Source organism: Trachurus trachurus, assembly GCF_905171665.1.
Source record: "Trachurus trachurus genome assembly, chromosome: 6".
NCBI classification, from domain to species: Eukaryota; Metazoa; Chordata; class Actinopteri; order Carangiformes; family Carangidae; genus Trachurus; species Trachurus trachurus.
In genome coordinates, this window is record NC_139897.1 from 35,615,290 (window position 1) to 35,643,142 (window position 27,853).

General features: G+C 45.0%; 1 protein-coding gene across 2 annotated transcripts; it reads right to left on the bottom strand.

Moving 5' to 3' along the window:
- rbl2 (retinoblastoma-like 2 (p130)) lies at nt 1-27,137 on the bottom strand. 2 transcript variants are annotated; one of them, XM_083974159.1, is made up of 22 exons: nt 26,714-27,137; nt 25,159-25,289; nt 23,631-23,831; nt 22,452-22,516; nt 21,494-21,622; nt 18,236-18,396; nt 16,679-16,743; nt 15,429-15,600; nt 14,086-14,249; nt 12,897-13,009; nt 12,704-12,807; nt 10,811-10,948; nt 10,012-10,170; nt 9,668-9,773; nt 8,647-8,898; nt 7,019-7,221; nt 5,811-5,987; nt 4,474-4,545; nt 4,295-4,376; nt 2,800-3,026; nt 1,346-1,510; nt 1-478 (listed from the first exon to the last, which is right to left on the bottom strand). In XM_083974159.1, exons 1-22 carry the CDS (start codon nt 26,882-26,884, stop codon nt 305-307), a joined length of 3,231 nt encoding a protein of 1,076 aa, XP_083830285.1. In that variant the 5' UTR covers nt 26,885-27,137; the 3' UTR covers nt 1-304. The 2 variants fall into 2 exon arrangements, with proteins under 2 accessions (XP_083830285.1, XP_083830284.1); XM_083974158.1 differs by having other exon boundaries at nt 2,800-3,029.
- Between the last annotated feature and the right edge of the window lie 716 nt (nt 27,138-27,853).

Below are 27,853 nucleotides of genomic sequence, written 5' to 3' on the forward strand. Positions count from 1 at the left end.
ACATCACGGCCCTTAGAGTCGATTCTAACGATAAGAACTAAACTGAAAACCAACAATCCACGGACGAGGAAGCAACAACGTGACAACAGAAGAGAAACTAATGAGATGATAAATAACTGTTTCTACTGTTTCTGCTGCCGGTTGAAGACTTGAACCGACCTGAACAAAACGAAGGTTCAACCAGTTTCCTGTCGCTCTGTCATGTGACCATTATTATTATTATTACAACTTGTATAAAATGTGACATCACACACTCTGAACTCTGGAGTGTGTGTCTCAGTGTGTGTGTCTCAGTGTGTGTGTGTCAGTGTGAGGAGCTGCGGTCGTTGGCGACGTCCTGTAGCCGGCGCAGCAGAGCCGAGTGGTTGTCGGGGCAACAGAGCCTCTTGGGCGAGGTCTGGTCGTCCAGCGCCAGGCTGCGCTTCCTGCTGGGGGGGGTCTCCCCGGTGCGGATCATACTGTTGATCTCCTGCAGCCGCTAGAGGGGGGGATGAGAGAGTGTTAGGGGTGGAGCTACAGACAGTGCTCTAGTCGGATTCGGATTCAGGCTTTAAAAAGAAATTTGTATTTGGGAAGAAACCGGAAGCGGGCGCACCGACTACAGCTGGGCTAGGCGGCTAACTTCCGCTTTAGCTCTCGGCTAACTACAACGGGAATAAAATGATTTAATCGTCTAGTCCAGTTGTTTTCAAACTTTTTTTTTACAGTAAGGACCCTAAATTGACACAAATTAGGCCACAGACCCCCATTGGACGAAATTTTGAAGCAAACAAAATTAGGGCGAATGGCGTGAATTTGTGGAAAAGTTGTAGAGAAATTTCTGGAAAAAATTGTAAGATTTCTCCAAAAACATCTAAACATTTCTAGGAAGAAGTGGTAAAAATTCTCAAAAAAAAAAAAAATTCTTTTAAAAAAAAGTGGTAAAATTTCTCGTAAAAAATGTTCAAAATAAAAATAAAAAAGTAAAAATGTTCTAGAAAAAAGTGGTAAAATTTCTAAAACAAAAAAAGTTTTTAAAAAAATCTAGAAAAAGTGGTAAAAAAAAACAAAAAACTTAAAAAAAAAGTGGTAAAATTTCTAAAACAAAAAAGTTAACCCCACGTTGAGAACCACTGTTCTAGACTGACCAAACGTAATCGGACTGAATGGATCAGATTCTGGTAGTGAAACGAGTCGTTTCGCGGGGTTGTGACACTCCACTGTTTTATAGCCGCTAGCTTCTTTTCCCATTATTGTCTATGAGAAAAATGCTAAGTTGTTGAACGGTGACCCTGGAGGTATCGGTGAGCACTTCCTGTCTACTGTGATGCAATGCATGCTGGGAGTTGCTGTGTGTGTGTCTCACGTTGGGGGGGCTGCTGCAGATGTAGTAGTGGATCTTGTCCCGGGGGGTGGGGGGCGAGGGGGCGTGGCCTCCCGTCTGGTGGGGGGAGATGTAGATGGAGTGTTTACTGGACAGGAGCATCCGCCGGGGGGAGCCCATCCTGAGGGAGGGGTAGGGGGACTCCACCTGCACACACACACACACACACACACACACACACACACACACACACACACACACACACACACACACACACACACACACACACACACACACACACACACACACACACACACACACACACACACACACACACACACACACACACACACACGTTAAATGTCAAGTCCCGCCCTCCATGGTTACTGTTGCTAGGTTGGACAAACAACGGTCACGGAAGGGTTAACTAACTCCCATTGGAAACCATTGGAAATGAGGCAGATTTAAATTGCTAGTAAGGAAAATTTGAATGAACTTATACATCAGAAAAATTATGTCGTGATAGAAGACAGACGTGGCTAAAGAGCGAACTGAACGGCGTTACACGACTTTAATGAAAAGTGGTGAAAAATCATTGTTTTGGTCACTAGTTAGCTAGTAGCTAACGGCGCTAGCTAACGTTAGCTACTAGCTAACTCTTAATCTCCACCGATCTCCAGTTTCTCCTTGTAAAACTTCACAAAGTTCAAAAGACATTAGCAACAGTAATGTTACGTTGGCTAGATAACTTTGAAGATATAGGCTAAGTATGTTTATTGATGTCTTGGGTTTGGAGAATGGGATAAAATTGACTCTGGGAATACGTTACGGATATCGTGAGTCGCTATTGCAGGAACCTCAGGAACATTTTAACTATATTGAAAAATTATAAAGTAGTTTTTGCTGAACAAATGTCTGTCTACCTATCTAGTTTCATAGGGTTTCATCCCAGGGTCGTCCAACCTTAGAACGATGCACAACACGTGACATGGGGAGAAGCGCTCTGATTGGTGGAACAGCAGACCAATAGAAGGCCAACAAAGGGTCAATTCCGGCCATTTTTGACCCCTAAACCGTTGTCCTGATGGTCACCCAGTGTTGGGGGCAAAAAACGCGACTAAACTTGATGCAGGCAAACCAGAGTTACACCATAGTAACTCTGGTTTAGTCACATTTTTTGCCCCCAACACTGGGTGACCATCAGGACAACGATTTAGGGGTCAAAAATGGCCGGAATTCTCCTTTAACTGACTCAAACTTAAAGTCTTATCACCATTTTATACAGAATGTAAAACTGACATGTTCGGTATCAGAAGCCTAAAACAATCACCTGACCAAGAGATTATCTTAATGTTGTTATCAATTTACATTTAATATTGTAAATATTGTGTGTGTGTGTGTGTGTGTGTGTGTGTGTGTGTGTGTGTGTGTGTGTGTGTGTGTGTGTGTGTGTGTGTGTGTGTGTGTGTGTGTGTGTGTGTGTGTGTGAGACTCACCCCGGCCGGGGGGGAGGAGGGGGAGTATCTGAGGGCGAAGAGTCTCATCTGTTTGATGTAGACGTTGTTGTAGAAGTGGATCAGGTCTCCTCGCTCCTCCTCCTCACCGGGGGAGGAGGGGGAGGAGGAGGGGGGGAGGGGCTTGTTGGGGGTGGGGGGGGCGCTGCCGGGCCGGGGGGTCGGTAACGTGGAGCTGGACCGGACCGGAACAGGACTGATGTCTTCACCTGCTGGAGGAGGAGGAGGAGGAGGAGCAGCTGTGATTCATGCTCCTACCTGAGCTTTTATTGTGAAAAACCCACCAGACAGGAAGTCCCCACAGAGCAGCTGATTGGCTGATTGATTAACTTGAAGATGTGGCATATTCTCTTCAATCTGGTAGAATCTGATATTGGTTCTGCTAAAATTTACAGAGTTGTTGGGCTTTTTATTTTGCTGTCAATCCAGAAAAGCTCTGTGAAACCAAGGCAACGTGCAGTATCTGCAAAGAGTAACTCTACTCCCTACATCCTATAATTTACTCTATGATTCCACTGGAGTAAAACCAAGCCAAAGTGCAGTATCTGTAGCTAAAACGGTCAAAATTGGTCAGAAAGACAAACTACAAACTACATCAGTCCACCTTTATCTAATCAATTATAGACTTGGTAGTTATTCATCATTTGATGCTTAAAGGACAATTCCAGGCAAATTCACCTCAGGCTGTATGTTCCTAACATTTTAGGTCTAACAGAAGGAATCTGAAGGTTTTCAGTTTAATTCTCCTGTTTTGCGGTAGTTGTGTCTGTCCCCGCGTCGCCACGGCAGCGATGAATGGGAGCGGATTGAAGTTCTGCTGCTTAGGCTGTTTCCATCCCTCAAAGCCACAGACAGCGTCAGATGGAGACTCAAACATGCAGCCAGAAGTTTATTCACTTCAACAAGCCGACATGTTTGTAAAACTAGATCTAATTCAAAGTCTGGCGGAGTCGAGACCCAAGTTGACGCTCGGTGTGTTCAGGTGCAGTGGGAAGCTCCCGTTTGTGTTGACGCTCGGTGTGTTCAGGTGCAGTGGGAAGCTCCCGTTTGTGTCAGAAACACAGGAATATCAACTCTGGACTTGCTTCAAGTAAATAAACTTCTGGCTGCATGTTTGAGTCGCCATCTGACGCTGTCTGTGGCTTTGAGGGATGGAAACAGCCTAAGCAGCGGAACTTACATCCGCTCCCATTCATCGTTGCCGTGGCGACGCAGGGACAGAACACAACTACCACAAAACAGGAGACATTAAACTGAAAACCTTCAGATTCCTTCTGTTAGACCTAAAGTGTTAGGAACATACAGCCTGAGTTTAATTTGCCCAGAATTGTCCTTTAAACCTGACAATGAAAAACACAAAAAGCTGTTTTTCTCAGTTTGGCATTTTTACAGATACTGCACTTTGCCTTTTAGGGCAGCGTTGATCAGTTTATTGATCAGTTTATTGATCAGTTTATTGATCAGTGTGGTGCGTCACCTGGATCCAGAGCGGCGTCAGGAGGGTCGTTGCCGCCGGAGACACGCCTCCTCCTCCCGGAGATCAACACACTCCTGTACACCTGCAACACACACACACACACACAGTGAGACGGCTGTGTGTGTGTGTGTGTGTGTGTGTGTGTGTGTGTGTGTGTGCTTCCTGTGGGCGGGGCTTACGTTGCTGCTGGCCTGAGGCTGCGTGCGGTAACACTTCATGATGTTCTGGAAGGATCGGTCCTCTTTGGTCACCTGACACACACAGAACAGTACACACACCTTTACTTCAACACACACACACTAATTTTGACAAGACAGGGCTCCAAATGTTTTTTGCTTGGTCGACTATTTGACTAGCCTATAAATCTCTCTGCCCCCTAGCAGCAGCAGCAGATCTCTTTGCTCCGTAGGTGGGTCTAGAAACGAGCCATAGGAACTTTTTGAGTCTCGAACACCGTTTGTGTTGACCAATCACAGCGCTCTATCTGTTTAGAGAGTCGTTGGGCAGCTTAACGCCATGACGACATACTTGCGACGGTGAAAAACATGACAAGAAGAAGATGGCTTTGGCAAAGGAATCGTTTGAATCGGCGTTGGCATCAACTTTGAAAGAATTAAACTTGTCATTTCCTTTAAAAGTTGAGCCAGAAACTGCACTGAAGTCGTTCATTTAGAAGAAGGATGTAAAGTTTAATCTACCGACGTCATCCTGCTCTTTGCTCTGATTGGTCGTAGCGCTACCCTATTGGTGCAGAGGCAGTTTGAAAGACAGCCTTCATCCCGCCCCCTGGATTGAGCCGAGGTCTACCGCTCGTTGACACACTAGACATGTTGATGATGTAGTCTGGATGGTCAGGCTAACATTTGGGGGGCAGCCCGATTAAATTCTGTGCAAAAAGATGTTGAAGCACAGTCATGTTAGATACTTGACAGTGTGAAACAGTTTGGGTTCTGGTTTTTTTGGGGTTTTTTTTAAATCGTGGTATCAAATTAGTATCGAGAATCGTGGAAATTCACAGGTATTGGTATCGACTACTGAAATTGTGGTATCGTGACAACCCTACACTGCAAAAACTCAAATATCTTACCAAGAATATTTGTCTTATTTCTAGTCAAAACAAATCTCATTCTACTTAAAATAAGACTCATCACATAAAAAGCAGCTTGTTTTTAGACACTTTTTACTTCTTTCAAGCAGATTTTCACTTGAAATAAGTAGAAAAATCTGATAGTGGAGCAAGTTTTTCTTTCTTATTACAAGCACAAAAAACTTGTTTTCACTGGCAGATTTTTCTACTTATTTCAAGTGAAAATTAGTTTGAAACAAGTGAAAATGATCTAAAAACAAGTTCATTTTTAGGTGATGAAGTGGAAAAAGATTAGTTTTGACTAGAAATGAGACATTTTGACAAGAAATAAGATACATTTTCTTACAAAGATTTTGAGTTTTTGCAGTGTATCTGTGACACACACACACACACACACACACACACACACACACAGACACACACACCTACCTTGGCCATGACGTACACAGCGCACATGAGCAGCTGGTCCAGGTGTCGGTCCTTCAGCAGCTCGGTGCAGTGAACCACCGAATACTCGAAGCAGGTCCAGATCTTCCTCCGCAGCTCTGACTGGATGTCCAGCTTCACACACAGGTCTCTGAGACGCACACTGGAGAGGTGGTACACCTGCACACAGGAAGTAACACAACACTAACACACAGGAAGTAACACAACACTAACACACAGGAAGTAACACAACACTTCCTGCAGTTCTATTTTTGCAGCGGCCAGTGTTAAATCGTGTCAAGCTCAACAGAGCAGATTGCACCAGACAGGAAGTCCGACACAGAATCAACAAAATAAACTTCCGCCCCCTTTCAAAGTAAAACACAATGCGCTGGTCAAATAGCCAATCACAGCTCGTCATCAACATTACATAATCCAGGGGCACGTACAGTAGTTCAACAGCCATTGATCAGAGGGTCTCGGAGTGACGGCAAGATCTAGGGATCTCCCGTGAACGGCGAGCAAGGCAGCGCTGCCTGACGCTGCACTGCCACCAACAAGTTGCCGTGTGTGGTGTGTTCATGTGCAGTGGGAAGCTCCCGTTTGTGTCATAAACACAGGAATATCAACTCTGGACTTGCTTCAAGTGTACATTTTTTTCCACAGACAGCGTCAGATGGAGACTCAAACATGCACCCAGAAGTTTATTCACTTGAAGCAAGTCCAGAGTTGATATTCCTGTGTTTCTGACACAAACGGGAGCTTCCCACTGCACCTGAACACACCGAGCGTCAACTTGGGTCTCGACTCTGCCAGACTTTGAATTAGATCTAGTTTTACAAACATGTCGGCTTGTTGAAGTAAATAAACTTCTGGCTGCATGTTTGAGTCTCCATCTGACGCTGTCTGTGGCTTTGAGGGATGGAAACAACCTAAGCAGCAGAACTTCAATCCGCTCCCATTCATCGCTGCCGTGGCGACGCGGGGACAGACCATAACTACCACAAAACAGGAGCCATTAAACTGAAAACCTTCAGATTCCTTCTGTTAGACCTAAAATGTTAGGAACATACAGCCTGAGGTGAATTTGGCCGGAATTGTCCTTTAACCTGTTAGCTTCTTCCCTAACCTCTAACAAATCAGTGTGTCAGGTGTTGTAAGAAGACAGGTGAACAGGTGAGACAGGTGAGACAGTTGTTCAGGACTCGTACCTTCCTGAAGAACAGCGACAGCGAGCCTTTCTTCAGGGGACTTCCTGCTGGTTTGGCGGCGGCCGGTTTGGAGGCAGCTGATTGGATGGTGAGGGCGCCGGTCAGAGCGTGGGCGGACAGCGGCTGCAGCGTGGCCCCGCCCCCTCCGGTCACACTCACCTGGACGGGGATGAAGGTGATTCCTCCGCTCTCATTGGCTATACCTGCAGAGGGGGAGGGGCTTGTTACTAGGGCTGAGGGACGATATGCTTTTCTCCCGATTCGATTCTTCTACGATTTTTTTGGATGGTGATTCGATTTAAATTGTGATTCTACGATATTGCCGATTCTCTCTATTTTTAGTCTTTAGCATTTTTAACATTTATCTGCACACAAATACTGTAGGAGCCTATAAATTAACATACTCCATTATAAAGTGAACTTAAACCCTTTTCAAAACCTGGACTCTCTGGATGTAAAAAAGGCGAACAAATGCACATTGCACAATATTTAAAGGCCCATGCTGTGCACTTTTCTCTGGGTTTATTTCCCTAACAAGATGTATCATTGGTTTTGAGTAGCTGTGATCTGCTTCATATGGTTTCTACTGCCCCTTTCTGTTGCCTCTTTCTGTTGCCTCTTTCTGGAGCTCTCCTCTGATTGGCTCACTGTTTTTGAGTGACATGTGGTCGGGCCAATCACAGGCAAGTAACTGAAACCTAAGCTGCATTCATAAAGATTGAAAAAAAAAAAACTGGTCACGGTGGGCGGAGTTACCTTGTGTGTGACATCACAGAAAGGAGGAAGTGCTATCTGCTCGTCTTAAAGGGACAGTTCCTACAAATGGGCGGTGTGTGTTTCTCCGTTTATGACCAGTTTGATGCATGGGGCAGTATATACGTCTATCTATATACATCTATATCATCTATATACGAGGCCCAGAGACCTCCCCATGCACCAAAAAATAACCAAAATCAAATTTTTCATGCCATGGGGCCTTTAAACAAAAAAATAAAGAAAAATCGATTTTTGAAAAAGAAAAAAAATGATTTAAAGCAGAAGTAAGTGATATATTTGTGTTAATATAAGTCTTAAATAGTTGTATCTTCCGACAGCAATCACTTCTATAGAGTGTTTGGTCTGAAACACGGGTCTGTCAGTCACTCTGCTCTGCTCTGAGCCCAGGAGAAAACTTTCCTTGTATCCTACAACCTTTATCCAATGAGGAGAGAGAACGGCATGCAGGGCTGTGTGTGCAGCCAAGGAACGCCGTGAATGTGGTGACGTAGCGACGAGGACTGTTATGGTGCGTTCAAGGAAACTCGTATTTTTCCGACCGTGAAGTGGTACCAGTTCGATCTGGTACGAGTTCACGGGTCGGAAGTTACGAGTGGCCGTTATAGTGACTTTCACCGGTAAAACAGGTCGGAGAAACACGAGTGGGTTGCCTGGAACGCTACAAAGTCGTAAGTTGTGACTTGAAGCTGTAATTTACGATTTCAAAAGCCTGCCTGGAACGCAGCATTAGCCAAAACGACCGGATCGCTTACTTCTGCTTTAAAAATCGTCAAAAAAGCGATATTTATGTGAATGGATGTGTCCTCCCGCCCCGACTTGTTACTGGTCCTGTCCGTCTCGTCTCGTCTCACCTTGCACGGGTATGGTGACCGTCTGCCCGTTGTTGGCGGTGACGGTGGCGGTTGCCATGGTGACCACGGTCTGCCCGGCTGGGATGGCGGTGACCAGGCTGGCCTGTCGGGTCTTGGTTGCCGTGGCGGCGCTGGTGGGCGTGGCCTCTCCTCCGTCCACCGGGTCCATGAAGAGGCGGCGGCGAGCGGCGGCGGCGGCGGTGGGGGAGGAGCTGTAACGGTCCAGCAGCGTGGTGGGGGAGGGGGGCACTCCTGAGGGGGGGGGGGGGGGGTCATTAATAGTGACTGAGATAATTTAACCCTCCTGTTCCCTTCCTCCATCCTTCCTTCCTTCCTTCCCTTCGTCCTTACTTCTTCCTTCCTTTTTGACCCAATCTGTTCCTTCCCTCCTTCTATCTTTCCTTCCCTTTTCCCTTCCTTCCTTCCCTTCGTCCATCCTTCTTCTTCCTTCCTCTTTTGATCCAACTGACCTGATCTGTTCCCTCCCTCCATCTTTTTTTCCTTCCCTTTTTCCTTCCTTTTCCCCTTCCTTCTTTCCTCCCTTCCTTCCTTCTTCTTTCCTTGAATGAATCTGTTCCCTCCCTCCATCTTTCTTTCCTTCCCTTTTCCCTTCCTTCTTTCCCTTCTTCCTTCCTTCTTCTTTCCTTGAATGAATCTGTTCCCTCCCTCCATCTTTCTTCCCTTCCTTCTTTCCACAATCCTTTTTCCCTTCCTTCTTTCCCTTCATCCTTACTTCTTCCTTCCCTTTTGACCATATCTATTCCTTCCCTCCATCTTTCTTTCCTTCCTTTTTCCCTTCCATCTTTCCTTTCACCCTTCCTTCCTTCCTTCCTTCCTTCCTTGACCCAGGAGGGTTAACATCATCTTCAGTAATTAAAGTTCAATGCTTTTATGCTAATGAGGTGTTTGGCTCCGCCCCCTGAGAGACTGCACTAATACAGCGGGGCTTTTATTTTGAAAATATAGGGAAGCGTAACACTGGTGTACACACACACACACACACACACACACACACACACACCTTTGATGGTGCTGCTGGTGGTGAGTTCAGGTCCGTGGGTCACGGGAGTGTTGGTGCTTCCTGTGCTGCTGTCGTCGTTCTGCTCCAGGTACTGAGGAGGCATCACCTGAACACAACACACACACTCTGTCACTGTGAGTCTGTGAATACATTTGTACAAATTACACCTTTGCGATACACGTTTGTATCGATACGTCTCAAAAACCACCTCATGAGAGCGTAAAAACCTTTTAGCGATATTTGAGAGTTTCCATTACCAGTTTTTAATTTCGATATTTAGGTTTTGCGCATTTCAAGAGGTAATGGAAACGCACCTACTGTGAGTGTGTGGTGCGTTCACTGACCTCCTTGCAGGTGGGGACCTTGGCCGCTCTCAGCCCGTCCCAGAGCGGAGAGCCGCTGGTCCAGGCCAGACTCTCCAGAACCGACTCCTCCACCTGGTTCAGGTGCTTCACCACCTCCCGGAACAAACTCTGCTCCGACCGCACCAGCACCTCGATCACCTAGACACCATCAATAATCAATACCATCAGTCGTATGGACCACTTGCACAACGTAGTGTGACGTACTTCCCCTTTAAGAAGTTACAGTCCGCTCACTTCTGGCGGCCATCGTTACCATAGCGTTGCTGTATTTAGATTAGCTACATGTAACACTTTACACCTGATATAACTCTCTCATTCTACATTCATAGTTATGTTTGTACATGTTGTTAATAGTCAGTTCAGTTTGTATTTTTATATATAGTAGTCGAAGCAGTTTCTATCATTTAATCATTGATCGCATTTTACCGTTAGCCGCTTGGCTAACTTAGCATACTGGCTAAATGAAAATTAGAGGCTAAATAAAATGACCTTGTAGAAGCGTTTAATAGTATTGATACCTTATAGAAGTGGTCAACAGTATTGATAGAAAGCGATCAACAGTATTGATACCTTATAGAAGTGGTCAACAGTATTGATAGAAAGCGATCAACAGTATTGATACCTTATAGAAGTGGTCAACAGTATTGATAGAAAGTGATCAACAGTATTGATACCTTATAGAAGTGGTCAACAGTATTGATAAAAAGCGATCAACAGTATTGATACCTTATAGAAGCGATCAGTAGTACTGATAGAAAGCGATCAGTAGTATTGATACCTTGTAGAAGTGGTAGGCCGGCAGCTGGAAGACGTTGATGACGTTGGGGAAGTCTCCTGGAGGTCGGTAGGAGAAGGTGACGATCTCCAGGCAACAGGCCAGAAGAGAACGGTGGAAGACGTCCTGCTCTAGGATACACTGACACACACACACACACACACACACACACACACACACACACACACACACACACACACACACACACACACACACACACACACACACACACACACACACACACACACACACACACACACACAGTCAGTGGCTGTATTCAAAACCGCAAAAATAATTTAACCAGCCGGTGGTAAACCTCTAAAAACCTGCGGGTAAGTTAAAGCAGATATCAGTGGAATGTTTTTGTTAATATAAGTCCTAAATAGTCCTATTTTCCGTCAGCAATCACTTACATGAAGTATTTCAGCCTAAACACGAGTCTCTCCGTCACTCTGCTCTGCTGTAACCCGAGGAGAAAATTTTCCTTGTGGGATACAAGTGTTATCCAATGAGGAGAGAGAACGGCATGAAGGGCTGTGTGTGCAGCCAAGGGATGCGCGTGAATGTGGTGACGTAGCACGAGGACCAATTGATGCCTGACAAGGGCGGGGGCTGCTAACTCATGGTGCGTTCAAAGAAACTCGTACTTTGTGTTTTTCCTTCCTGTGAAGTCATACCAGTTCGATCTGGTACGAGTTCACGGGTCGGAAGTTACGAGTGGCCGTTATAGGGAACTTTCACAGACAACAGGATGGTAAAAACACGAGCTACGGGTTACCTGGAACGCTACCAAGTCGTAGTTGTGACTTGAAGCTGTAACTTACGGTTTCAAAAGCCTGCCTTGAACGCAGCATTAGCCGAAACGGCCGTGAAGCTGATATCTGCTTTAATTAGTGATCGTTTTTTCCCCCGGGATGACGACGGAGGTTGGCCGGCCGAGCAGCTCTGCAGACCGGCTGCTGCCTGGTGGAGCTTCACTTCTCCGAAAAACATCGGAGCAAACTTCTAAACAGCCGTCGTTTGGATAAACTGGCCGTATATTTGGGATCTAAACAGCTACTTTCTCACATGAAAACATATTAAAACTTAAAGCAGAAGTAAGTGATATATTTGTGTTAATCTAAGTCTTAAATAGTTGTATCTTCCGACAGCAATCACTTCTATAGAGTGTTTGGTCTGAAACACGGGTCTGTCAGTCACTCTGCTCTGCTCTGAGCCCAGGAGAAAACTTTCCTTGTATCCTACAGTTTTTATCCAATGAGGAGAGAGAACGGCATGCAGGGCTGTGTGTGCAGCCAAGGAACGCCGTGAATGTGGTGACGTAGGGACGAGGACTGTTATGGTGCGTTCAAGGAAACTCGTATTTTTCCGACCTGTGAAGTCGTACCAGTTCGATCTGGTACGAGTTCACGGGTCAGAAGTTACGAGTGGCCGTTATAGTGACTTTCACCGGTAAAACAGGTCGGAAAAACACGAGTGGGTTGCCTGGAACGCTACAAAGTCGTAAGTCGTGACTTGAAGCTGTAATTTACGATTTCAAAAGCCTGCCTGGAACGCAGCATTAGCGAAAACGACCGGACCACTCACTTCTGCTTTAATAAAGTTCCATAATAACAGCGCTAGAGCGGGAAATAAAACAGCTTTTAGCCTGTTTTACAGCTACCGCTGCCGGTTGCTGTGAAATGCATTCTGGGAAACTTGTATACTGTTACTGCGGTGTGAACGGTGTCGGTCTGCTGAAGTAGCAGACTGAATCCTACATTCAGTATGCAGTATACAGTACATACTAACGCAGTATGTAGTAGGCAGTATGGTAGTATGTGGTTTCGAAAACAGTCAGTGACAGGTCGTGTTTGGGAGGAGTCAGAGGTCAGAGGTCAGAGGTCAGAGACTCACAGACAGGTCGGCGTCTCCCAGGATCATCTTCTCCCTCTCGATGATGGACTCCAGGATCCGGTAGTAGAGCGCCTCGGCCAGGTGGAAGTACTTCACCGCCATGTCTGTGATGTCATCGACCAGCAGGAAGTGAGAGGAGATAAAACACACACACACGTCGTGCTGCAGACTAGAGTGTGTCCTGTCCACCTACCTCTCCCCATCCCGCTCCTCTCTGCTCCCACGCTGTCATGATGCTGAGAGAACAGGTCAAACATGTCCCGCAGGCGCTGGCTGATGACATCACTGGGGTCTCTGGCACACGCCCTGAGACACACAAAGATGGCCTCACTTTTTGCTAATTTCATTCACTACCTTTTACAACTGCGCAGACACCGTGTGTGATACAGAATACATTCTCAATGTCTTCGTTCTTATAAAATGTGAAATTATAATTTCAACTCCACTTTGCACTCAGTTCCTTCAGGACAGTCTTGGTAAAAGTCCTTGGATTGTTTCCAACATCTCGCTTGATCTTTCTGACCAGCTGAGGTGACACTGTCATCCTTTGAGGGTTTTCACTGTCTTAAAGGTTTGGTACTTCTTGATGATAAGGATGTGAGCACTGATGTTGTTATCGTTGTCCAAATGTGTATTTATTATGTATGTATTTATGGACAATTAGTATGTGTATAGAATGTGTTCTACCCTACGTGGTACAATATTTTATTCCACTGTTGTTCTTTTTAAAGGTTGCCTTGTACAATCTGGCAGAGGGACAGACGATGAAAACTGGCTTTTTAAGATAATTCGGGTGTATTTAGCCTACATGTGTTTTTTCTACAATGTTTATTAATGTGCATTGTCCCTTTTCAAATAAACTAAACTGAAACTGAAACTTTACGCTGTTGACACTGGCACCTTTCTGGCTTTTACACTGTGTCCTCCTCACTGAGCTCTCTGGTCTTTGCCATAGCAAGTCTTGCGTTGACATGAAAATGACTGAAATGTCACATCAAGTCAACTCTGACAGTCAGAAAACTGGTCAAAAAACCTCCAGAAACATTGAAATAATAATAACCCTTAAAGAGAACCGTTTGTTCCAACATCCTATGGCTGTTTGTCCTGGTATCACCAGGGTATGGAATAATTTTGGACATGGTGATTTTTGTTCAACATTAAAATAAACTCCTTTAACAGTGTAAATTTACTTAAATAAACTGGTCATGGCTCCAGTCCAAAATGTCCTATTTATGTCAAATCTGAGTTGAAATACTGATCTGTAACTGACTAAATGAAGAAATTCCCTGTATTTGCCAGAGGTATGAATCATTTTGGGGCTTGACTGTACATCTGTGGATAATATATGTGTGATTCAAACTGTCTGGTGGACCGGGACCAACCTGAGCGTCTCTGCCAGTTTGGGGCTCGGACCCTGTTTGGTCCCCGACAGCAGCGTGTGCAGACGTCCGACGCTCTTCATGGCCGAGGACACGGGCGACGAGAGGCTGTTGTCCTGGACGAACTTCCTCCCCGTCAGCGGGGTGGACACCTTCAGGGCCGAGGCCTGAAAAAAGAGCGAAATAGACCAACCGTCAGTGTTTTTTCAAACGTCTTCCCCTCAGGCATACTTTCACCTAGAAACTCCATTTAAACTTTATACAGTAGACATAAGTCTTGTGTATTATTGTGTTAATCCACATTTTGATAGGTATTATAGTTTTTGATCAATCCCTGATCAATGACCATGATGACTTTTGAAGAAATTATGAGATTATAATGGGTGTGGGAGAAGTTGTCTGAAATCATATGAAACTTTTCTCTTTCCACGCTGCTCACAGCCACAATTTACACTCTACACACGTGATTTTTTCCAAATTTGTAGACAAACTTGTTCTGTCTCTCACCATGTGCTCAAAATATCAGAGAGACTTACAGAATTTGAATTATCAGCCTCTGAGTTTGGCCATGTCTGTCTCTGCTCCTCATTGACTCCAATACAAAGATTTTCTGAGAGAAGCAGAACGGCCTGATGTTTTAAACTCGCATGTGTCTCCAAAATATTTACTGTAGAAACACCAAATCATACCAAATCGTTCAGGAAGTCCTTATGATGCTCACGGTTTTGGTTTATTCTGATAGGAGTTACCGTTTTGTCACAGTAAGCCTAAATGTGAGACCAGAGCAGAGGCAGAAAATGGCTCTTTTTCTCCACGTTTCTGTCTGCCTCAGCCTGGGGGGCCCCTATCGTCATTGGCAACCAGCTCAAGTTGCTGTGGTAACTTCTGATTCTCAGGCCAGAGCTCGTTAAGCCCCCCTGTGGTCCTATCAAAATTTCCCAGAGGAAATTTTCTAATTAAAGGTGATGAACCTGCTGCGGTTTGCCTTGTCGTACTTTGTTTTACATCTATTGTATTAGTTGCTATTGATGTTACTAACCTATTATTGTTGCTGCTGCACTAACTTATTATTGTTGTTTTATTTAACTGTTTACCCTCCTATGTGCAGCACTTTGGTCGACTGCTGTCGTTTTAAATGTGCTATACAAATAAATGACTTGACTGACTTGACTTGCTATGACTATAGGGGTTATGGAGAGAGGAGGATCTGACTAAATGTTGGACTGTCCCTTTAACTGTTGTATAACTGTGACTGTGGCAGCTGACAGGAAACCCTCTACAGGAGGTGGATGTGGTCTGTGATTTATGATGTGATGTTATATATTTTCAGGCTGCCTGTGTCTCACCGTGAGGCTGGAGTGCAGCCTGTAGGCGGCGCTGTCCCGGTCGCCCCCCCCCTCACACAGACACGGCCCCGGCGTCCCGATGTCCTCGCTCGCCGCCTCGCCGGTGAAGATCCTCTCATCCAGACTCCCCGTGGCCAGGACGTGTTCCTCGTACACCCGGCTCAGAGACAGGCTGCAGGGGGGGGGGTTGTACTTTACTTGAGTAATAGATTACTTTGGTACTTATTACTCTACTTGAATACATTTCCAAGACAAATATTAGTACTTTTACTGGAGTTAATTAGTAGTACGGCTGAAAAGTACTGGTTACTTTCAGGTCTTTTTCTAAAATCCTATTGGACACAAGTTGTGTTTGTCAGAGAAGGAAACCCTAACCCCTAAAAGCAGCACATCAGTGCAGCTGCTTTCAAAGAGTTCATTCTCACTAACAAGAGTTAAAGGAGAATTCCGGTCATTTTTGACCCTAAATCGTTGTCCTGATGGTCAACAAGGACAAAGTGTTAGTTTCTCTCTGTGATGGGATAGTAATGTCTTTCTGGGATGTTTCAGAGTTGGGCTATCTGAGGTGAGTGGCTAAATGCAAAAACACAAAGTTTCTACTGTTTCTACTCTACACTATATGAGTTCAGTGGTGTCTCTAAGGATTCCAGTCATGTACCAGAGATATCTGATTGTTTTCTGAGTGGTTGTTGTGGTTGAAAGAATTGCCCCCATGGGTTAGCGTTGTGGCTAATATCCCTAGCGCCGGGTAGCCATGGTAACTCCGGTTTGCATCAATTTTAGTCGCCAACCAACACTGGGTGACCATCAGGACAACGATTTAGGGGTCAAAAATGACCGGAATTCTCCTTTAAAAGGTCCTTAAATTCATTTAGAAAAAATTATAGTAATTCACCGATGTGAAGAATAAGACATTTACTCTTACTCTTACTTTTACTTTAAGTACCTTTAAAAGCAAGTACTTTTTTTACTCTTACTGCAGTAACATGTCGACTGAGCTACTTTTACTTGTAACAGAGTAAATCTTGACCAGTAGTATTTGTACTCTTACTCAAGTACTGGGGTCGAGTTACTCTGTCCATCTGTGGTTGTCATGGAAACAGAGAGACAACTAAAGACACACACACACACACACACACACACACACACACACACACACACACACACACACACACACACACACACACACACACACACACACACACACACACACACACACACACATGACGACAACAGAGCTGAAGACTCACAAACTGTCTCCAAAGTTCATGGGGTCCAGGAAGCCGGTGAGACTGTCCTCCTTCCCTCGGAGGATCTGTGGAGACACGACGAGACACGACTCATCACGGTGGGCGCGGCTTAGAGGAGGGGCGGGGCTTAGATAAGGGGGTGGGGCTTATGCTGCGTTCAAGACTCGGACTCGGAAGTCAGAATAAAACGAGCTCCGAGTTGTAAAAAAAAAATGAAGTGAACGGCGTTGAACTCTGAAATTACAGGTCGTACAAACTCAGGCATCACATCAGAGCTCCGACTTTCTGACTTGACGTCACGACAACATCAAAACATGGCGTCATGCCCTCGTCTTAAACGGTTAGAATTTAGACATTTTAAGTTATTTGTTGAGGTTTGAATTCATATTTTAGTGTATTATTGCAGTAGCCTCTATGAAATACGTTTATATGAAGCTGTGATTGTTGTACGGTGTGAAATTGTGGTTCCTCGTATGTGACAGAAATAAGGTTTAACTGTTATCAAGGCTGTAACATTATATGTGCACTCTCTGCAGCGTCTCCTCTCCTCCAGAATAAACATCATTTACTGCTGCATTGATTTTTACTATTCAGCTCTGAGCCACAATACGACAAACTTCCTTCAGGTATCCAGGTTTTTCTCTTCCGAGTTCCTGCAGCGTGAACACAATGATGTTGGAAGTCGGAAATTTCCGAGTTGGGAATTCCGACCTCCAAATTGTTTTGAACGCAGCATTACGCCGGGTTCACACCGGACGCAGAAGCGCCGCGATCGCTCACGCCCTGCAGCGTTCGTTTCGGCGTCTGTTCTATTTTGTGCGAGAGCTGTGAGGGATCGCGTCAATCTTGGCAGGAAGTCACACATGAAACAACGAGAGAATCCGACCAATTTTCAAAATAAATCACTTTTCAAAATAAAATACAGCGATTGACAAATGCGACCGTATTTATATTTGTCAGACTCTCAACAGAGAGCGAGAGAGATGAAAACACACACACACACAGGATAGGGAGACACGGAGTGGGCTGGCTGCAGGGGGGGAAACAGGGAAAGAGCGAGAGAGAGGAGGCAGAGACGAGTTGTTGTCAAGTGAAGGACGACGTGAAAGTAATCTTGGAAGTGGAGAAGTACAGGGAGTTGTTTGACCCACAGCGCACGGCGTTATAATGAGGTTATTTACTTATCCATGACGTAAAAAATAGCTCCGAATGTGAGTAAACAACAGCTGAAGCGCTTGCGACCGCCGCGGAGAAATTAGCATCTGGTGTGAACAGGAGGGACGCGGCTCGCGCGCGATTTTTTGAACCCAGTGTTGGTCTGACTGACAGCTGGCTGGGCCAATCACAGCCTGAGGCCGGCTGAGGGGGGATGAGCCAATAGAAACAGGTCTGGTCCTGCAGCCAGTCAGAGGAGCAGGTGGTTGTTTCCCATGATGCCTCACAGTAACAGGTAGTTATTATTTCCCATGATGCCTCACAGTAACAGGTGTTTATTATTTCCCATGATGCCTTGCAGCAACAGGTGGTTATTTCCCATGATGCCTTGCAGCGACCCACCCTCTTGTGGAAGAGCTTCTTGATGAAAGGTTTCCAGAAGTGTTCTTTCACTCCTTTGGCCTCCAGCACCAGACCCTCGTGCAGCTCACACAGCTGCTGGATGAAGCAGTGAGGACCGGACGACGGACGGAAGTCTTTGCTGCTGAAGTCCTCAGGCAGACCTGGGGGGGAGGAGGGGGGGGGGGGCAGGTTACCATGACGACCGGTGATGGGAATAATGGCGTGATAAATAAACAGCGTTACTCACGGTGCTACTTTTTACAGTAACAGTAATCCACAAAGTTACTGTTTCCCTGTTATAACTCTGTTACCGTTACTGACAATAAAATGTGACGTTACTCGAGTCAAGAAGTCACTAAATAATAAAATAATACACCTGTTAAAGGGATAGTTCAACATTTAGTCAAACTGGCCCATCACCATAACGCCTATAGTAATAGCAGTAGGTTCGTTACCTTTAATTGTCGGTGCAAGCTGTTTTTAGAACGGCGGAGCAGAGCCGTGAGCTGCTCAGAGCTACGCTACGGAGGCTCATTATGGGATTTCTTGGTTTCCCTCATCAAACTCATCAAATACACAATCCAACAACTCCACAACGCTCTGGTGGACAAGTTGTGAGCTGCACAATCACCACGCTATGAGATAATAACACAACGTTACCACACAGAGTTGTTTTAGAGGGAAATACAGAGACTGTTGATGAAAAACTGTCCCTGAAGGCAACGTGCATCAGTGGTTTTACATGAATTTCCCTCTAAAACAACTCTGTGTGGTAACGTTGTGTTATTATCTCATAGCGTGGTGAATGTGCAGCTCACAACTTGTCCACCAGAGCGTTGTGGAGTTGTTGGATTGTGTATTTGATGAGTTTGATGAGGCTTGTACAATTAACTCATTGAGTGCCAACCACGTAATTTCTCGTTTTTCGTTCCCATGCGTTGAGTGCCAAAAACGAGATTTTTCGTTTTTTGCTTTTTTTTAAAATTATGAAAATAGACACTTTAATACACATTATATGTAAATTTGGGGACTCTACGACGAGGAGAACTGAAATAGATGACGATCAAAGTCACATGACAGCTCATGATCTGGAAGTTTTTATCATAACTCGGCTTCTGCAAACGGAGTTCTGCATGCAGATGCAGCAGCTGCTGCAGCGCAGCTGCTCTGCTCTCACCCGCGAGGCTGCAGCAGCTGGGAGCTGAACCAGGAAGCTCTCAGCCCACAGTCCCGCCCGGTCTTCACCTCGAGCAACACCGTGTCCTCCCCAAAGTCCCCCCGCGGTAAAATATGATGGTCTCTGGGCCAAAGCAGGCCACCGGCACCGACCCGAACCACAGCAGGACCGCGACCACCGGCGGGACCGGTCTTCCCGCGGCGCTGTGGCCGACTGACCCTCACGCTCCGCGGGGAGAAGCTGTGACACGGCACGGTGCGTCTGTGTTATTGTTGTTTAGTGGCGCCCCCCCCCGCCCCCGATGGTGGTTTTGTGAATAGAACAACCATTGTTGTATATATTTATCTTATACGAGCCCTTTGATCCAGAAATGCGAGTGTGAGAAGAGCGACAGGCACAAACAGCGCACCTTTCATAAAAGACGCTCTATCTCCTTTTCTAGAAAAAAAGGAGGGATTTTGGTGAAACCCAGCCATGTTTAGCTTGACTTTTCTCAGGAACGGAGGCACGTAGAAACAAACGGTTTGTGGTCATTTGAAGCATTAAGTTAAACCTTTCAATTGAGCTACAGTATGTGTTGGTGGCAATAATATAAGAATACACTATGGCTCTACATAAAAAGTCAAAAATGGTCTAAATTGCCGGTACACTTGACTAAAACTTTGGAAAGGAGCGCGGCACTCAATGAGTTAAAGGTAATGAACCTACTGCTATGACTGTAGGGATTATGGCAATGGGCCAATTTGCCAAAATGTTGAACTATCCCTTTAAAGTGTAGGATGTTATATAGATTACACATTGTTTTTCAGTTCATCAACTGGTCGAAAAAAGGTCACAGTGAGTTGGTTAGTTCCAGAGCGATAGATATTATTGCTCTGATAAACGGAGGTTAATAAAGGGGCAGGTCAGAGTAATTTAACATATTAGAGCATTTTATAAAAAAAAAAAAAAAGTAATACAATAGTTACTTTTCCTGGTAATTATTTCCCTCCATATTGTAATAATTAAGTTACTAACCCTAACCTTTGGGGGAATGTAACTAGTAACTATAACTAATTGCTTTTCTACAGTAACGAGCCCAACGGTGACCATGACAACCAGTGACTGACAGGACGATGTAAACTTCCACATCTACCAACTGTAACGGTGTGATGTCACTTCCTGTGTGGGAGCAGAGACTTCCTGCAGCCGACAGGAGCAGGAAGCTGCTCTTCCATGTTGGCTCGGACTGATAAACAGCTTCCTGCAGGCTCACGCTCTGATAACGGCGAGAGGGGCGGAGCCTACGCCTCTCTGAATGACGGGAGGTTTGTAGTGGATGTTAAACACTCGGCATGGCGAGCTGCTCACGCTGTAGGAGAGCGTTAAGTAACAGCCCAGTCATTTTATGAAAAAAGGTTGAACAAACTGCAACAGAATCAAACTCAACTGGTTTTGTATCCTCAACATGTCCTGAGTGAGGGGAAAAAAGCCCAGAAGAATCCCATTAGGGGAAAGTTTAGAAAAAGACCCAAATATAGCCCATTCATACACCTATTCATTATGTTTCTCATGTGTATAGGGTAACATTTTTAACCTTTAGATATCTCCATGAAAATCCCTGAGTTGATTACTGACATTAAGACAAACTAAAAATGTATTACAAGTTTTTTGAAATTCTTTGTTAACATGAGTAAATTTGCATAAATTCCACTGTTTTGACGGCACATGTATATATAAAGGTGCTGTGGTGGTACTAGCATGGAAATTGGAATGAGTTGACTCATCAAAAATTACTGGACTATAACTGTATGAATGTCATCACAGCACCAGGCGCCACTTAAAGGAGAAGCAGCGTTTTTTACAAAAATAATTTTATAATACATTTTTTATTTATTTGGGGGCGGGACTAGATAAGCTTTTGCTTCTCCTGCTTTCCCTTTCGGCCATGTGTATTGTATTATTTGAACTAAGATGAAGTGTGATGATGATGATTTAAATTGACATGCCGGAAATAAACAAATTGATTGATTGAAACACACAGGAATCGGCTGCAGGTTTCAGGATACAAGTGTAACAGCCCCCCCCTCCTCCCTCTGTACCTGTGAAGTCGGGGTTGAGCAGGTCTCTCCGGGCGTGGCACAGCAGAGCGTTGGTGAAGACCAGGTCCAGAGCGCAGAGCAGCAGGTGGTAGGAGTTCACCAGGTCGTCGCTGATCATCGGGAAGTTCCCTGAGGAGGAGCAGGAGGAATATGAGGAGGAACAGGAGCAGCATTTCTACTGCAGATATTAGACTTGTGGCCAATTCCAATTCCTATCTTAACCCTCAAGCTCAACCCTAAATTTTAGTAGCCCTCAAAACCAAGTGTTAAAGGACAACTCCTGGCAAATTCACCTCAGGCTGTATGTTCCTATCATTCTAGGTCTAATAGAAGGAAACTGAAGGTTTCCAGTTTAATGTTTCCTGTTTTGCGGTAGTTGTGTCTGTCCCCGCATCGCCACGGCAACAATGAATGGGAGCGGATTGAAGTTCTGCTGCTTAGGCTGTTTCCATCCCTCAAAGCCATCTGACGTTGTCTGTGGAAAGAAATGTACACTTGAAGCAAGTAAAGAGTTGATATTCCTGTGTTTATGACACAAACGGGAGCTTCCCACTGCACCTGAACACACCGAGCGTCAACACAACCGGGAGCTTCCCACTGCACCTGAACACACCGAGCATCAACTTGGGTCTCGACTCCGCCAGACTTTGAATTAGATCTAGTTTTACAAACATGTCGGCTTGCTGAAGTAAATAAACTTCTTGGTGCATGTTTGAGTCTCCATCTGACGCTGTCTGTGGCTTTGAGGGATGGAAACAGCCTAAGCAGCAGAACTTCAATCCGCTCCCATTCATCGCTGCCGTGGCGACGTGGGGACAGACCATAACTACCGCAAAACTGGAGACATTAAACTAAAAAACCTTCAGATTCCTTCTGTTAGACCTAAAATGTTAGGAACATACAGCCTGAGGTGAATTTACGTCTGAATCAGGGCCCACGTTGTCTAATAAATCTTCACCTTTAGCGTGGACGAACAGGACCCAGCAGAAGTTGAAGACCTCGGGGACGGTGCAGGGATGACGCCTGCAGACAGAGTCAGAATAAGAGTCAGAATAAGGTCACACAGGTCAGAGGTTTCATCCCGTCAGTCGCTTTCTTGGTCTCTTGATTTTTTTTTTTCATTTCTCCTTTATTTATTCAGGGAAGGTCAATTGAGAGTGAGCTCTCTTTTTCAATGACGCCCTGATTACAAAAACACAATTATACAGTATACAAGGTCATGATTCACAATTACATACAGGTTGTAAAACATTCGATAATACGTTTTTAAAACTATCTAAGGAAATAAGATGATCCAGTTTCAGACAGTTTTGTAGATTATTCCACTTTTGGGAGCATAAAACTGAAAGGCTGAAAGGTCTTCCCTAACTCTGTCCTGATACTGGGAATTTGTAAAACCAAGGTGTCCTGTGAACGAGTGTGTAAGTTACAGATTCTAAGTGAGATTAAGCTGGTAAGATAAACAGGTAAAATTTCAAGTAAGGCTTTGTAAATAAAAACCATGTAATGTTGTTCCCTCCTTACTATGAAGGATGGCCAGCCAACCTTATTATAAAGAACACAGTGATGGGTTCGGAACACATCTCCAGTAATAAAACGAAGAGAGGAGTTGTAAGAGCCATTCTGGGCTTTTATTTTGGTATGTATTTGTGTTTTATTTTTGTAACTTCCGCTCACACAGGAAGTGAGGTGGGGCATACGGTCACGGGGCTTATTTATTTAAACTGAGCTGAACTATCGGCAGGTGTTGCTGATTGGGAAGCAAACAATTCTTTGACCGTGACATGCTGTGCTGTGACATGAAGACCTGTTCCACTGGTTTGTACGAATAAATCCCTTTTTTATGGTAAACTTCGTTGTGGCAATTGGTTTACTGGCACCATGCACGCGTCAACTATAAGCTACTACATCAGCAACAGTGAGTGACTCTCTTTTATGGCAAGAGGAAAAGAAGTCACTACAGGAGTGATAAAGTGCATCCAGGGGTTTCAATGTAGAGAGAGCAGCATGCATGTAAATGACATCACCATAATCAAGTGCAGATAAGAAAATGGCCTGAACAAGTTCTTCTCTACATTCCATTGACAGACAAGATCTATTACGATACCAGAATGGTCTCTCGGTGAGTGGGTCTCACCTCTGCTTGCGGCTGCGGTGGACTCTTGCCGGCTCCTCGGACGGCGCCTTGAACATGGCCTTGAAGATGGGCACGTACTTGTTGAAGACGACGGCGGTGACGGTGAAGTTCCTCTCCAGCTTGTCGGTGCTCTGGCGGAAGTCGTGGTGCAGCTCGGCCATGTCCTGCCACTTCTTCATCTTACTGAAGAACTCAATCAGGCTGTGGGGGGCATCATCATACAGGCGGAAATTAGCAATTGTTGCTATAACCTGGCTCAAAGCATCTCTTCTTGTTTTACAAGATTAATGTTTTTTGTGCATTGTCCCTGTTTTAAATAAATAAATACCGTAAATTAATTAATTCATTCATTTATCAGACCTTCATGTATCCACCACTTTATTTTCCCATGATCCATTGCGTCACACCACAAAGGAAGTCGGTTTTAGTAGCATTCTAGCAAGCGGCTAACTGGTAGCGTTAGCCACCAGTTCTAGCGAGTGGCTAACTGGTAGCGTTAGCCACTGTTCTAGCGAGTGGCTAACTGGTAGCGTTAGCCACCAGTTCTAGCTAGCGGCTAACTGGTAGCGTTAGCCACCAGTTCTAGCTAGCGGCTAACTGGTAGTGTTAGCCACCAGTTCTAGCTAGCGGCTAACTGGTAGCGTTAGCGGCTAACTGGTAGCGTTAGCCACCGGTGTAGGTACCAAATGTGGGGGCTCTGGGCTGCCAAAACCGTTGTGACTGAATCTGATGTTTGTTAAGTCTATAAAACGAATTATTGAACAAACATTACTATTTCTGTGTGCACGTTTTTGTAATTAGTCATGTTTATCTTAGTTGTTAGCTTAGCTGCTGCTGACAGCTAACAGCAGCAGCTAAGCTAACATCAGGACGTCAGCTGTTAAAACCCTCCCGTTGTGGGACACGACATGAAACTACTCCAGTTAGCTCAGTCATGTTGGAACTAGGATATCCACTGGAGAAAATATTTTTTCATGGAGCGTTTATTGAGTTATTTAAGACACTGCTAACTGCTAACGGCTAACAGCTAACGGTTAGCCCAGCCCCAGCTAATCTAAAATGTTTGTTCAACAATTCGTTTTATAGACTTCATAAACATCAGAGTAGTCACAACGGTGATATAGTGACGTGAAAATGTGACATAAAGCTAAAACCTCGTCCGTATTGTTCTCATTAAAATGAGGTGATGATTATAAATAAAGTCGTCACGGCCGATGTCTATCAACCAGTTTATGCTGTCAACAATACAGTAACGGTGGAATGGAGCGTCATGGCCACACCCAGCGTCATTCTCCGGAAAGTGGTGGATAAAGCAACACAGGTGAGGAGGAGGCTGCACAGGTGCATTGTGGGTAGGTACAGGTGCATTGTGGGTACGTACAGGTGCATTGTGGGTACGTACAGGTGCATTGTGGGTACGTACAGGTGCATTGTGGGTAGGTACAGGTGCATTGTGGGTACGTACAGGTGCATTGTGGGTAGGTACAGGTGCATTGTGGGTAGGTACAGGTGCATTGTGGGTATGTACCTCATCTCGGAGCAGCGCAGGATGCGGGTCAGAGAGACGAAGTTTCCCTCCACGGAGCCTTTCCCCACGGTGGGAACGGCCGAGCGGCAGGACACGTAGAGGGCACAGGCCAGCCAGTGCAGCTCACTGCCCTGTTATTACACAGTTATTACACTGTTATTACACAATTATTAAAGGTATTACATAGTTATTAAACAGTTATTAGAGTTATTACACAGTTATATATATATACACTGTACTTTCTGGACTATAAGCTGCTACTTTTTCACCCGCCCCGGTCTGCACCGCAACACAAACGCGCTCCGTAACCTGTAATCTTTTGTTTCTGGCACAACACACACCGTAACATCATATATGTTATGTAACTTTTTCCACCGCTCCATTTATTGATGTTTCACCGGCTTCGTTGTAAACAGATGCACATGGAGGAGAGGAGCGGAACCAGAACAGACTGTCACAGTTCCTACTGTCGTTATGTGGAAATATCTCATGTTACAACATGAAAACATGACGCTTATATTCAAGTGCAGCCTATATATGTATTTTCTTTTAACATTTAGCTGGTGCAGCTTACACTCAGGTGTGCTCTGGATATTCGGAAAGTATGGTAAATTCGCTAACATATGGGATACTTTTTTATTTTTTAATCAGCTAGCTATATATTGGGGGGCGGTGTCCCCCCCCAATATATAGCTAGCTGATATGGTAATTACGGCCCTGGATCTCAGCTGTCAGGGACTATAAATAACCTGAGGTTGATTTAATGAACAGGTTCATTTATCGATCACCTGTCTGACGTATCCGGTTACACACACACACACACACACACACACACACACACACACACACACACACACACACACACACACACACACACACACACAGTCATACTGTTGTTGTTACGATGTAACTAGGTGACAGTTAGCAGTGTGTGTGTGTGTGTGTGTGTGTGTGTGTGTGTGTGTGTGTGTGTGTGTGTGCTCTTGTACAGCTATACATGTGAGGACCAGTGTCAGTTTTAAACCATCAGAGTGAGGACATTTTGGCCGGTCCTCACTTTCTCAGACTCCTTCCGAGGGCTGTTTGAGGGTTAAGACTTAATAATAACTAGGTTATTATTATAATTAGGTTCATATTAGGTCAAGAGAGGTGGTTATGGTTATATATTAGGCATTTGTTTTGGTAAGGCGCTAGGGAACACATTATGTCAATGGGTGTCCTCACAACGACTGCTGTACAAGAGTGTGTGTGTGCCGCCATATTTAAACCCCTCTTTACTCGTGACTCTGTTATTTTCTATTCCACTGGGTCGGTCTCCTCCGGTACCAGCTCCGGTCCGTTAGCACCGACACGGAGCAGCTGGCTGAGTTAACTGAGTTAAGTTGTTTATTTGTCTGTCTGTCTGTTATTGGACTTGGAGTCTGTAAAATAAAGCTATAAGTTATATTAACCCCCCCACGGTGCTAACGGACCGGACTGGTACCGGAGCTGTGGGCTCGTAACGTAACGTAACGTAATGTAACGTAACGTCGCCTAGTACCGTTAAGTTACCTACCTCCAGGGTGAAGTTGGTGCTGATGTTCTGGTAGCTTCTCCACGCTTCGCTGCTCGCCTCCTCGTCCATGTTCAGAGCCCGACACAGGTCCTCGAACCCGGTCCTGGCGGCCCTTTGCGTCGCTGCTGCTGCTGCTGCTGCTGCTGCTGCTGCCTCGTCCTCCTCGCTCATCCTGAGGCTCCACGGAACCAACCGGTACCGACACCGAGACCGATAGACACTGAGCTCCGGTACCGAGCTCCGGACAGCGGGCGGAGGTGGACACAGAGCCCGGGGAGAGACGCTGCTGAGGCGGCTGGCTGCTCTCTGCTCACCGGTACCGAGTTATCACGGCTCGGCTCGGTTCTGTGTTGTTATCACGGCTCGGCTCGGTTCTGTGTTGTTATCTTATCTCGGCTCGGCTCGGCTCGGCGTGGCCATTTAAATGTCCTGTGACTGACAGCTTCTCTCTCCTGTATCTGTTGTTCTGCGTGGACGCTGCCGACGTAAGGACAGCAGGCGCCGACGCAGTGAAACGTCACTTCTCTACGTAACCCAGTCAGCGAATACGAGAATGAGCGTAACTCTCCCCAGCCCACTAAACGTGCGTAGCTGAGCGTAAACCGGTGGCCGACGTCACCACGCACACTACAACTGCTTCCGGTTGTTTCTGTTTTCTGCCATAGACATATAAAGAGTATACATAATGTCTATGTTTTCTGCTGTCCTCACGATACATGTATTAAAACTGATTTAAACCTCAGTTTATTTTGGGTTTCTGATAAATATGTATTGATTATAATAATAAAAAATGTTTATAAGCCTGTCAGTTTCATTCAGAATACCTTATTTAAGTTTGTCTGCGCTCCTCTTTTTCCTATTTATTGATCTAATTCTATTTATTTCATTTTACTATTCTTTTTCATCTCTCAATTCATGTTTGTCTCATTTGTGTTTTACAATTTGGAAATGTCTGATTGTTTGTATGTATTGTATAACTACTGTTGTACTTTGTTCATGTTGAACATATAGGTTACATTCAACAAGATTTTTAAAAAATTGCAACTGTTTATCTCGTATTATTATTTTATTTTGTTCACTACTATTTTTTTTGTCTCTTTAGTCTTTTTTCAAATTTATTTCATTGCTGTATTGCTATTC